The following is a 12,479-nucleotide window of genomic DNA, read 5'->3' on the forward strand; positions in this document are numbered from 1 at the left end:
TCTTACAGTATATTACAAACTAAGATATTCTTTATGGGAGCATGAAAGGATGAACTCGCTTGCGATGATGTAGCGAATTGTCACAATAGGAAGGATCGGTACCAGTACCCTGCATCGGGTTCACGAAGTTGGACCACATATCATGATTTTACTGGAGCTTTATGGTGAAACATGTACACCTCGAAGTCTGAAAATGGGCCCACGAGCCGAGTCGTGGTAGAAGAGGCATGCATTTGACTGTAGACTGACATTGTCTGCGGCGAATAATGGTGGAAGACGATACAATGACCTATGAGACCAATTAGCTCCAACAGATAGCAGATCATCGTTCATTTACAGCATATAGTAATCTATGCGAACATTACTCGAGCTCGCTTCTTAATACCACCTAAGCCTTCTGTTTCTCTTTTCACGTATGTGGCGGTAGCTGAACCAGGATCCCTGTGTACAACGACCGAACCCGGTTTATGATCCATCACGTCATGGCCATCTCTATCCATGACATTGCCGTTGATACCTGTGACAGCGGTAGCGGACAGGAATTCGATTGTGGGTATGAAACGCACAGCGAAATTCTCTGTCTCTTCTTTCTCGGGACAAACGAATCTGGGATTCTAGCCAATATCGGCTCATGTCAGTCAACTTCTGGACGACCAACACAGTAATGATGGGAATGACCAACCTCGATCATAGCTCTCGAATACAGCTTTTCATCGTCCTGAGATCGATTCTTGGATGATCGTTTAGCGATATCTTCCTCAAATGTACCTTCGGTAACCAAAATTTGGATCTTTGTAGGCCTACGTTGACCGATTCGATGGATACGCTGCGTCGGAGTATGAAATCAATCAATTGTATAAGATAAGATCATTAGGATCAAATAGTTACTCACTTTGATGGCTTGTGCCTGGATATCCAAATTCCATATGGGTCGAAGGAAGATCATTCGATTGGCAATGACAAGATTTCTGACAAATGTCGTATCAGCGATCGCATCAATATGAATCAATATGTAGTGGGAAAATATAACCTACAACCCTCGAGCACCGACCTTAAGGTCTAATAAACATACTCTGATTTCAGGTTTTTGAAAATCGTCCAAAGCTTTACGTCGGTCCCTTGTGAACAATTCGCTTCCCACAAACGTACTAACGAGAACAAGGAAGGAAATCAGTATTCGATGACGGACAAAGCGAGTGATAGTGCTTACCTCGTGACATCCAGCAAATCTAGGAGTTCGGTCAGATGACCCAGTTCATAAGCATCACCAAAAATGACAAACTTATCATTCTTGTCAGCAGACAATATAGTCCTCGCAACGAAATTGGCTTTCGCCGATTTACTTCTGGTGTGAACTACATCGGGCAATGGTCTGGGTAGGTTGGCGATCGAAGGGTTGCTTGCCAATGCGGCATTCCGTGCTGCCTCTTGTAGCCTTTGATCCATTTCATCCATATCTGTGTTTTTCCTCTTTTTTGAAACGTTCTTGACTGGAGATGAGGAGGACTTGATGACAGCTTTAGGTGCTTTTGCAGCAGTTGAATTCTTAGCTTTTGCCAGTTTCTTCTGTTCTTTTGCGTGTTTCTCCATGTATTTCGCCATTGTCTTTTGGAAATCTTCTAATTTCGAATTTCTATGATCCCATCCTACTATATGGAGATCTTGGACGCGTTTCCCTTTTTGATTGAGCTCTCTCAGAATGTTGAAACTATGAACATCGACCATATCGGGTCTGGAGTTGAAGGAATCCGACCAAGATTCCTTGATCAATGAAGGGAGGGCATGTCCATCAAGTGGCATGGAAACACCATTAGTCATCCATTCACTCCATCCTTGACTGTCTAGCGCCAGCTGTAGATGGCGACATGCCTCTTCCAGCTTTTCTCGTACGTATTGGTCTGCTTCTGGATGACGTTCAAGCCAGCTCTTGGTTCGATCCAAACAACCCTTGACACCCATGTCTCGAGCGGAGTACCAAAAACATGCTAAATGAAGGTTATCGACCACTTGAAGAAACGCCTCTCGGTTGTCCTTGTGTAGGAAATAATCGATATCTTCTCCTCCACCTGCACACAAGGATCAATCAGTAATCATGTCTTATAGGGCATTGGTTTGGACAACCCACTGGTATATACGTTACTCGCTACTAGCGCAGCAAGGACGTTATATGTTATCTTTTGCATTGGTTCAAATTGTAGTAGTTCATTGATGATCGTCGACGGTGGCAATTGAGCTTCGATATCTATTACATGCGGTCTACTCTTCAAACATCAGCCTACTGTATCGCAGATTAGAGGCTGTATTGGCAAATTTTCCCTCACGCATGCTTGACCATGAGGCTGTTCATTATATACTTCATCCTCCTTACAGCGCCAAAAGAGGGTCCTTCTTTATTTTTGAGTGGAGCAATGACATTCCTCTCAAATCCACCTTCGGTCTTGAATGGCTCAGCAGCTAAGAACCCTCCAACCATCCTTCCGATCCGATAGGCGTCTTCTAGTTCAAGCTGGTTCCATGCACGATGCATTGTGAGGGCTTCCCGATCGATATGCACATCATTGGCAGTTGGAGTGGTTGTTCGAGAAACATCGGGAGAATGAATGACATCAATGCTCTCTAGCTCTGCTTCGCCTCCTTGCTGTAGATGTCGTGTCGGAGCTAAACAGTGCATATTAGCATTCGCACTCAAGCGAATCCCGCTTCAACTCACTACCACTAACAAGCCATCGTCGCTCTACACTCAGTTGCCTTGCGAACGTCATCGAGTTCGTCAGCTTCGACTGTGCTGTATGTCCTTCATCTATAGATCGTTGTGAGCATCAGTTGTGAGGAATCGCATTGGAGGGACAGGTCCCATACTGACCCAAGATTATACGCTTCCACCTGGCTTGAAGTAATACTGAAGGCTTCATGCCCTTTGACACTCTGTGCTGCGTTTCCTCCGCTCCGAAACCTATCACCAAATTTATTAGCATAAGGCATAAGACACGATTGCGGTTCAAAACTCACGTAAGGTATCCATTAGAATCACCTAGTTCAGAAAAAACAAGATAGGTGTAAACATGTGTTTGTGAGTCTTACTGATACGTTGAAAGAACACTCACATCGTACTCCAAAAGCGTTTCGATGCTGGGCAGTTCCTTTCCTTCCACATTATACACACTTAGAGCTCCTTCCTCCAAATGATGTACCATCTCCGCCTGCCATTGATGGATCAGAATTTGTGGTACTACCACTAGTGTTCCTTTTGCGAGATGGATCTTCTTCACCGTCTGATTATAAGTCTTCTTCTTCGCATATCGCGAACATTCATCGTCCGCAGGCAGGGTACAATAGAATGTTCTGCGTTCCAACAGCGGCCTCAAAATATCTGGTAAATCACTATGATGCTTTGCCGAAGGATCGTTGGTAGCTACTACGTTCGCGCACAGCTCCAGCAGCGATGGGAATGTAAGATCAGTTCGTGAGCGAGGATATCCGGTCAGAGCTCGTAAATCTGCATTGGCCGCAAATGGGTATGTACGCTCTGCCACATCGGTAGTGATAGGAGATAGATCGATACTATTGGAAGGAGGTAAGGTAGGTTGGTATAAGGTGGAAGTGATAAGTGATAGACACATGAGAGTCTTCCCGGTACCCATTTGCTCGCACCTGCAGACAGCCGGTGATAATAATCTCAGCTGGGCATTCTGAACCGTAACAAGAAATATAGAATAGTCACTTACAGTATACCACCTTTGGGCAAGTCATACCATCCGGGATTCCGCTGTATATCCCAGTTGGACAGATTGACGTAGTATGTCGCATTTCTTCCGGCTTCTTGAAGCGGTGTGAATGAAGGATCGACCAGTCTTTCAGGCTGCATCTCCATTTGTACCATCTTCGCAACAGATCTCTAGATTCATCAGATGAGCGTCCAATATCTCATGAGCGCAAAGTATTTGCTTTTAGAGGACTAAACGACAGGGTTCACTCACTATCTGATACTTGTATGAGTCCGTCTTGACACCAAAGGGATTCTCATAGTCGTTCAAGCTGTTGAACAGCTCTCTGTCTGACAGTGAATCGCTGCGCTTGAAGTGTGGATCGGGTGGTGAGGGTATACTCGAGTAGATCTCTTGCATACTTTGGCCATCCTCAGGCTGCAGGGACGATTACAATGTTAGCTAGTGATTGTGCCAGAGAGGAACTCCAATCAAACCGGTTACTCACCATTATGGACAGTATAGTTTCTGCTTCACTTTGTCCGATGTCCCAGTATCTCGACGCATTACTCAACAGCCCTTTTACTACCCTTTCTCTATCTTTCGAATGTATGCTTTTCCACATACTTCCCGGGACATCACTAGGTAAAATCCAGCATCTGACCTTTATCTTCACTCCATCCCTGATCCACTCCCCCTGGAAGCCCAAACCTACATCGCTGAGCGCCAGCCGTAGCAGCTGGACCAAGGGGGCCGAGAGGTCATCGAAGAGCGCATCGGACTCGAGGAAAGGTATGGAGAGGGGTGCCCATCGAGGATCCGAGGAAGAAGGAAATCGGAAGGAAAGGCCGAGGGAAAGGATACCGAGTTGAATGGAATCGGGGTGCGGCATCTCAGTAATCCATTGCAAGGACGGTATCTGGCAGCCCAGATGATATCTAATTTCCTATGGTAAGCTATCTGATGTATCTCAGGAAGCGATATATTAGGAAGGCAAACAGGTCGACGATGGCATGGTATATGGTATATGATCTCTCGAGCAAGATAAGATTAACCATGCGAAATGAACCAAACAGATCTTTTCCTAGCAGCAGGGATGCTTCCGTCGGAAAGAAAGGGACATGAGCTTTCAATCGAAAGAGGTCTTTCCGACTTTAATGATTGCATGTCAACATACTCTTATATATATACTATATAAATACTTATGTGTTCATATACATGAGACAGCGACAGATGTTCTTAATTGACTGGGACATGGCTTATCCGAGCCGGACTATATCTACCTTCAATATCTTGAGCTCATTCTACACCAGATATCTCGAAGTATCCAGAAGGGTGTCGTCAGGTTTGACAATATCCCTTGAGAAGAAATGGCCAGCGCCGTTATCATACGCGTTCCAAATAAGTCTCAAAGTCAAACTCTCTGCAAGATCAGCTTCAGGTGTAGGCATAAAGCGATATCGCTCAATAAGCCTTGACCGATGCGCCTGGAAGCTTTCCGCTCCTCAAGGGACCTATTCAGTGCTGCGCGTACCGTCTCAAGTAAGGCGGGATCGTCATCAACGGATTTCGCTATAGTCGACAGATCAGATCCTGCTACATGTTGGATCATATCTTCCGAAAGCCCCTCGCTGGTAGGCAAAGATCTGATGGATCGGGCCAGATCTTTCATCAACCTCTTCGCAGTATTCTCGATCTCCCCTTCTTCTCCAGCCTCAAGGGCAGAGTATACCTTACCATTGTGCTGGAAGGGGAAACAAGGAATTTTCAATGATTTGGAACGGACCTTATCGAAGGGGTAGGAAGTGCCCACAGTGATCCTCAGATGGGTCGGGGCGTTCGGGTGTCTTGACGTGAGAACTTGGGCGCCCATTGGGGATCTCTCAGGCAGACGTTCATTGATATAGTCTGTCGAGAGGTTAAGGCGTTTGGTGATCGTATCGCGAAACCTAGTGCTGCAGGCGGTCTCGATGAAAGCTCTGATATCATTTTTGATAGGATTGTTCCAGTCGTTAATCAATTCTTCATGGGTTAGGGTTAAAGCAGATTGCGAAGCTGGATCGTTTGATCTGGTATGCTTGAACTCCCTTATAGCTGCAGAGTAGACCTCCGTCTCTGTGTTCTTCACCGCATCAGGAAGGATATCGACATTATCCAGCATAAGACTCTGAATGATCTCTTTCTCCGCAATCTCTTGATTGTACCAGGATAATTCCACTCCCAAGGGATGGAAGCTCCATGCATCTTTGATCCTTCGTAAGTTTTCCTTGGGATTATCGGTATGAAGTTTACTATTATCGGTGATTTGACTTATCCTCTTCTCCACAGTCTGTCTCAGTGAGGTATCCCCGTTTCTCAACCTCTCTTGCGATAAGCCCCGGTAATTCTTCACGGAACTTTCAACTAATTTAAGTACCTTCGAAACCTCTTCGTATCGTTCTTGAGCCTTGGCTGTCTTAGTAGAATTTTCCGATGCTTTGTCGGCGAGGCGACCCAGGAAAGATTTGGAGTCATTGCTGAATGCTTCTTGAGTTGGCATATTGAAAAATGATGGTATATAGCTATATGTCCGATGGTCAATGAGTTCATCGAGTTGGGTTGGTATTCGACCTTTAAATAGCTATCATTTGCGAGCATTGAGCCTTCTCGTCTCTCACTATGACCTAGACCTGTCGCTTCGACCTCAGAAGGTAACGTCTGACTTCCATGTCGAATAGTCATTTTTCCCTTTGATAGATATGACAGCATTTCGCCGGGGCTTGATTCGTATAAACAAGCGAAGAGATCATATCAAAGGACATTTTGAATCACGAAGGCAGTGCTCTAGAGCAAGGGCCACATGTAAGGAGAAATGATTCGGTACGTCAGCCTGTAGACATACCCTCCTTCATGTTTGAAGTGCTGCAATGACCAATTGCATTCTTGGAAGACGCAAAAAACTGGTTCGTCGAGCACATAGGAGCAACATCGAATCCTCGAATCAATTCAGGGAAAGGGCAAGGAGTTCAGTTGTAAATTCCTATCGTGATCGGCGTTGCATTCATGAGGTATATGGTAGTAAAAGTCAATGGAGAGGCTAAACATGCAGTGAGAGATGCGTATGATCAATAAATACGGACGCAACTAGTGAGCTATGACCAAGGGAAGGTGTTTCATGGAATGAGAATGTTCCCTGGGTTATGATGGAGAGCCGACTCTTCGGAAGCGCGAGATCAGACTAGGTGTGATACTTTGACTCTCAGCTTGGTGATGATTCTTGTTCACCATCATGATCAAATGATATGAAGCGCAGTTAGGAGTATCAGGGAAACCATCCACGACCTGCGGATGACACGAGTACTCGAGTAGTTCCTTAAGGCCACTTGCCACTGCCAACATCCAGCTGCGCCAAGCCTGCGGATCAGATAACCCGCATTGGATGTCACGTGACTTCCCGACTCCTTTGTTGTCTCTGTCTCCCTGTCAACACCCTATTTGTATTTTCGATAGGCATAAATGTGGTCTCCAACTGATCACAGTAGTATATCAAATCTGCCCCGTCAACCCATCAGCACTGATCGAATGGACATGAACAGCCACTGGTCAACATGTCATCCGCATACGATGTAGAGTCGAATCGGTACACTCAAGTGAGGACTGGATCCGCCTACGTCAAACCTTCAAAATACGGAAGGTACTTTCCCAATAAACTATTCAAGAAGAAAATCACCACCTATATAATCGGGACAGCCTTGATCTTGGGAGTATATCTGTACTTGAATGGAAGTCTGGGTACGTGGAAGAGAGATATCGGATATATAACGAGACCGTTATGGGATAAACCTGAATCAGGATGGAACCATATATCTCAATATCCACCACCGGGAGATCCTAAAGATGAGAAAGTTAGAAGGAAATGGTGTGATCTACATAGATGGAAAGCTAGAAGTACGGTAGAACCACTACCGAGGATCATCGATGCGGTCCTGTTATCAAGTGAGATAGATATGCTAGAAATCAGAATGAGGGAATATGAGCCATACGTATCGAAATTCCTAATTGTAGAATCGAATATGACTTTCTCAGGTCAACCCAAACCTACCTATTTCCAAGATAATCGGCATAGATTTGATTTCATACCTAAAGATAAAATACAATATCACCTAATTACAAATTTTGAAGCGAACTTACCACTTGGATCATTTGATAATGAGATCAAACAGCGAACCAAGATAGGAAATGAGTTGAGGAATTTAGCTGATAAAGGTGAAATCAGAAAAGGAGATATGATCTTGCAATCGGATGTAGATGAGATCATCTCACGTCAAACATTACAACTACTACAAACGTGTTCATCAGTCCCTTCACCCCTTCATCTCAATGTCGACAATTATCGATATTCATTCGAATTCCCTTTGAATGACGGTGGATATTTTCGACCGAAGATCGTCACCTATAACAACCCAGATTCGTTGGCGTATAATCATGGAAGAAAGGGAAATCACTTATTAGGAGGATCAGGCTGGCACTGCTCTTTCTGCTTTGCTACTCTGTCCGAGATAAAGGGGAAAATGATAGGATATAGTCATAATGATAGAATGAGGCATAAAGGTCTGACAGATATGAATAGATTGAGAAAGACGGTTTGTGAAGGGAAGGATCCATTCGATATGTATCCTGTGAGTATATTTACGATCTCTCCTTTCTCATAGTGGTATGTATGACGATCTTGGGGGCTGATTGGACGGCCATATAGGAAGCATTCTCTTTCAAGGATATCATCGCTCAATCTGGCAAACCCCGAAGAGCAGGTTCTTACCATCATGTCCCTATCGCACTAAAGGAAGACCCTGATAGGTTCAGGTATCTACTCGATGGAGGTTGCGATAGACCGGAATAACGATATGCTACTCCTAACGATACCATCCCGATGCAGACGACACACTCACTGTCATGTTTGTTATTGTTTGCGCATGTCACACTACGAGCTAAAACTACTCTATCTTTGGTATTTCTGTAATATCATAGCAGAGATATCGGATCTGATCCTCGTCTTCATCAACCAGCTCGATGGACCATCCTTGAACTGACGCAATCTTCCCTGCCATTCAGGATCAGGGAGAGTACTGCTGGTGTTGTCGATAATTGCATGAGCTGATTTGAGCAAGTAAATTCACAATCTCGTCCTTTCCCCTCTTTTCTGCCTTGTACACAGCCTCTCACAGATTTCACATATCTTAAAATCTATACATATCAGATTCAACGAGACACAAGAGAGACTGTTGTGTACTTCATAGCCAATGTACTGTAAGCGGTCTACAGTTACTCATAACCTATTAGCCAAAAGGCATGGACTCATCTGCTCCAACCACGAACGATCTCAGAGAGATTGATAGGATTTGGAACGCCAATTCCTGAAGACCATTCTTTCTGATTTCCATTTTCATTCTGAACCACATGTCTCAACAGAATATCCGTATCCTTTTGAGTTTCGTCCGTAGGTGAAGTATATGATGATTCAGCCATGAAAGATGATAATCCATCCCCACTGACCCGGTGTTCATTTTCTGTTTCAACTTGGGGGTATTGTTCTCATCTATGTACGATCTCAGTTGTGTAGATGGACAGCAGAGTTGGATCGTCCCGCGAATGGACTGATCTGATATGAGTATAGTGAATTCTTCGAAAGGTAACAATTAAGCCAGATCATCGTGGGCAGGGTTGTGGGCCGATTTGTGGGCAGATCAGAAGCTGTACGAGTACGTACGTTGTGGGTAATTTAGGGTTTCTCGCTTCCACCATCCAAGGCAAGCATCGTTATGACATGGTAACTATCAATGATACGCAGTTCAAGTACAGCATCAATATGAGAGAAAATCGTAAACGACAAAGTTGAAACCCATTCTAAGTGATCTTCTTGCCAGGTCTAACGCTATCACCAATTCAGTATCGGGTTCGTGAGTATCTCTCCACGCAGCAGAGTAGTCTCTCGAACCCCGCACCAATGACTCTTCGCGACAAGATACCACAGGCTTTGGTCTCCGTTGGCGTTGGCCATCTTCTCACTGGACCACAGGGCTATCGTTGGAGGATCGTCGCCGTAGCCCGGAGGTCAAACTCTCTCAGGTAGACGAATGAGGGAAATGGCGCAGAACCTGTAGTATACGAAAATAAGTTTGAGACGGAGTGTTACGAGCGTTTCAGAACAAGAGAAATACTATCCGTTTCCTCGACCAACCCCTCACGTCAGTCTAAAAACATAATTTCTAGTTGTCAAAGATCAAATGGTACTCCGTAGTTGTATTAGTCACTCTTTCCGATGAGGGTTAGTGCGATCAATGTATGTATCCGGAATAGCTTAGATATCTGTCACTATGATCGAACAATGACCTCAGTAGGCATACTGAGTGACGAATGAGAAATGATTTTCACTCACTCATCGATCTGACCCTCCAAGCCGGGATCAGATCTCTGACCCCTAGTCAACCAGGGGTTGGTGAAAGAAAACCCTCTACTGGCTGGTATCGTAGATGGAAACTTATACCGACTTCACTCTCTCATGACTTGACCCTCTCTCCGAGTCTCTCTCTTTCCAAAGCTTATAGGTGGTCGACACTCCACCAAGCCAGCCCCGAGCTTTCACCACTGAACCAACACACCAGAATATCAGGCCCACATCGATTGGGCTCCCCTACTAAACACATGATGTCGTATAGATGATGGTGTTCGGCAAAGGTGATATAAAGTCTTGTATATGCAGGTCACTCGTTGTGTCACCTCGGATTAATCCTGGAGAAATACAAAATCAGTTGCCGAACTGGATTAACCACATTAATTGAGATATACATATATCTTGCATATGCAATGTTGTTTCAGTTGCCGAACAGGATAGATTCCATATTAACTGTTACATGTGTGTCTCTTGCATATGCAATCTTGTACTGTGGAAAATTATAGATGACTTGGCTTGCCAAACAAGATCCTCTGGTGCATCTCGTGCAACAGAATGCGCTCAAATCGGCTGGAGTGCGATAGACTGCCACTGAATTGGCTGTGGTTGCGATAGATTGCGAGACCCATGCATACAATCAAATACTAGCTTCGTAGGTATGGAGCTGAATCAAGTTCTCAGCTAGCTCAGCAACTTGCTGTTCTGCCGCCCCTGTCAACACCCTTTGTACCTCCCGGTCCGCCATCGAGTGTTCTACTGTCCATGCTAGAAACCATCCTTGAAGCTTGAGCTTGGCAGCCTCAGCTGAAAATCCTCTTGAGTTCGGTCCAGGCATCGAGCAGTTGGTCAACATATCGAGCGGGTTCTTGGTTGAACACAATATTGGGAGGTGTGAGGGGATGGATGGCCGCATAGAAAAGGAGGGTCTAGTACTGGGGAGTGATAGCGGAGCTATCTCGGCGATGGCTCAAGCTGTGCAGGGGGATGCTCACTAGTGATCAGGACTGAAACAATGCATCACTAAATAGCGGCGAGCTTTGACGATGAACAGTTCACTCATAGTATGAACTCTTGGTTATGATCGGATATATCCCCTTTCTCCATTCACTATCCTTTTTAGCGCCAAAAATTGAACTGAATGAGCTTCATTTGAGGTAAGTTGACCGGACCTATCCACCTTCTTCATCACCTCCTTCACCTTCATCACCTCCTTCATCATCGTCCCCTCCTTCTTCACCTGCTCCACCACCACCACCACCACCACCACCACCACCACCTCCTCCTCCTTGTCCACCTTTCTTCTTCTTCTTCTTTTTCTTCTTCTTGGCTCCTTCAAGTGGTTCACCTGCCGGCGCAGGCTTACCAAATGTCAACTCCCCAGCTTTCGGGAGATTATCACCCATCCATCCATACCCATTCCACCCATTCATCAACCCGTTCGTAGAAGATTGCCAACCGTCCTTGGCTTTATCTTGTTGTCCACCACTGTATTCGTTCCAAGATGGTAACATCGGATAATGAACTACCACTGAATGACCTACTCTTCTCGAATGTTCTTGAGCTTGCAAGTCCGCCGCGGTAAGCGGGTACAAGCTTGGAGTGATGGTGGAAGGTGGTTTGGGATATATCGGTGTATAGTCAGGAAAGTAGGAAGAATGATGATGCCATGAACGATCTGATCCAGTCGGTGATGGGGTATCCCTTAGAGTAGGTAATCTCTCTTCCTTCGATATATCTCTATAAGATCCACTGGTGTTTTGGTTGTTGGAAGTGAACGGCCAATGAATCCAGGATGGTTTCTTCTTCGCTTTTATTTCCTTTCCCTTCTCTGGCGTTGGATCGGGTGTAGGTAATCCATGAGGAAACCCTTCACCTTGAGTAGAAGGCGTGAACCTAACTCCCTTGATCGGTTGAGGTTGGGGTTTGTATTGCTTGTGAAGTTTCTTAGGGTTAGAATTAGGTGTAACTGGTTGGAAGGGTGTGTGAGTCGGCGTTGGGGTTTGAGCGTTGTCATCCCATGTAATGTCCATTTTGGGCATTTTCAATATCGATTTACGACGCACTAAGCCATTTGATGTTGGATCAGGAGTGGAGAATCGTTCAGCAGGATAGAAAGGGTCGTTGACAGGAAGTACTTTGTCAGTAGAAGCTGGATAGAATGGTTCTGAAGAGGGAAGGGGAAACGGGAGTGGAAGAGGTCGGTGGCGAGAATTGGAGAAATGCATCATTCTGAATTGAAATTGAAATTGTTGTTTTGACTTTTTGAGCGGATTAGTCCATCATTAGTCTAGGACACTGACATGGGTGAACAATAGATTGTAAGGAGACAAAAGAGAATGGATGTG

At 45.1% G+C, this 12,479-nt stretch overlaps 4 protein-coding genes across 4 annotated transcripts; 1 reads left to right on the forward strand and 3 right to left on the reverse strand.

Annotated features, from left to right (window-relative positions):
• Positions 1-350: 350 nt before the first annotated feature.
• Positions 351-4,596, reverse strand: L199_006613 (uncharacterized protein; the record flags this gene model as incomplete). The annotated part of the gene is made up of 14 exons (XM_064892311.1): positions 351-614; positions 683-826; positions 893-968; positions 1,035-1,148; positions 1,211-2,066; positions 2,126-2,256; positions 2,322-2,658; positions 2,711-2,800; positions 2,864-2,953; positions 3,010-3,031; positions 3,105-3,651; positions 3,726-3,895; positions 3,978-4,142; positions 4,213-4,596. The coding sequence occupies 14 exons, from the start codon at positions 4,594-4,596 to the stop codon at positions 351-353; spliced, it is 3,390 nt and encodes a 1,129-aa protein (XP_064748383.1).
• Positions 4,597-5,008: 412 nt separating this feature from the next.
• On the reverse strand, positions 5,009-6,243 carry L199_006614 (uncharacterized protein; the record flags this gene model as incomplete). Its single annotated transcript, XM_064892312.1, has 2 exons — positions 5,009-5,191; positions 5,239-6,243. The coding sequence occupies 2 exons, from the start codon at positions 6,241-6,243 to the stop codon at positions 5,009-5,011; spliced, it is 1,188 nt and encodes a 395-aa protein (XP_064748384.1).
• A 1,048-nt stretch (positions 6,244-7,291) lies between these two features.
• Positions 7,292-8,583, forward strand: L199_006615 (uncharacterized protein; the record flags this gene model as incomplete). Its single annotated transcript, XM_064892313.1, has 2 exons — positions 7,292-8,362; positions 8,440-8,583. The coding sequence occupies 2 exons, from the start codon at positions 7,292-7,294 to the stop codon at positions 8,581-8,583; spliced, it is 1,215 nt and encodes a 404-aa protein (XP_064748385.1).
• Positions 8,584-11,303: 2,720 nt separating this feature from the next.
• On the reverse strand, positions 11,304-12,362 carry L199_006616 (uncharacterized protein; the record flags this gene model as incomplete). The annotated part of the gene is made up of 1 exon (XM_064892314.1): positions 11,304-12,362. The coding sequence occupies one exon, from the start codon at positions 12,360-12,362 to the stop codon at positions 11,304-11,306; it is 1,059 nt and encodes a 352-aa protein (XP_064748386.1).
• Between the last annotated feature and the right edge of the window lie 117 nt (positions 12,363-12,479).

This window comes from Kwoniella botswanensis, chromosome 1 (genome assembly GCF_036426115.1).
Source record: "Kwoniella botswanensis chromosome 1, complete sequence".
Lineage (NCBI taxonomy): Eukaryota > Fungi > Basidiomycota > Tremellomycetes > Tremellales > Cryptococcaceae > Kwoniella > Kwoniella botswanensis.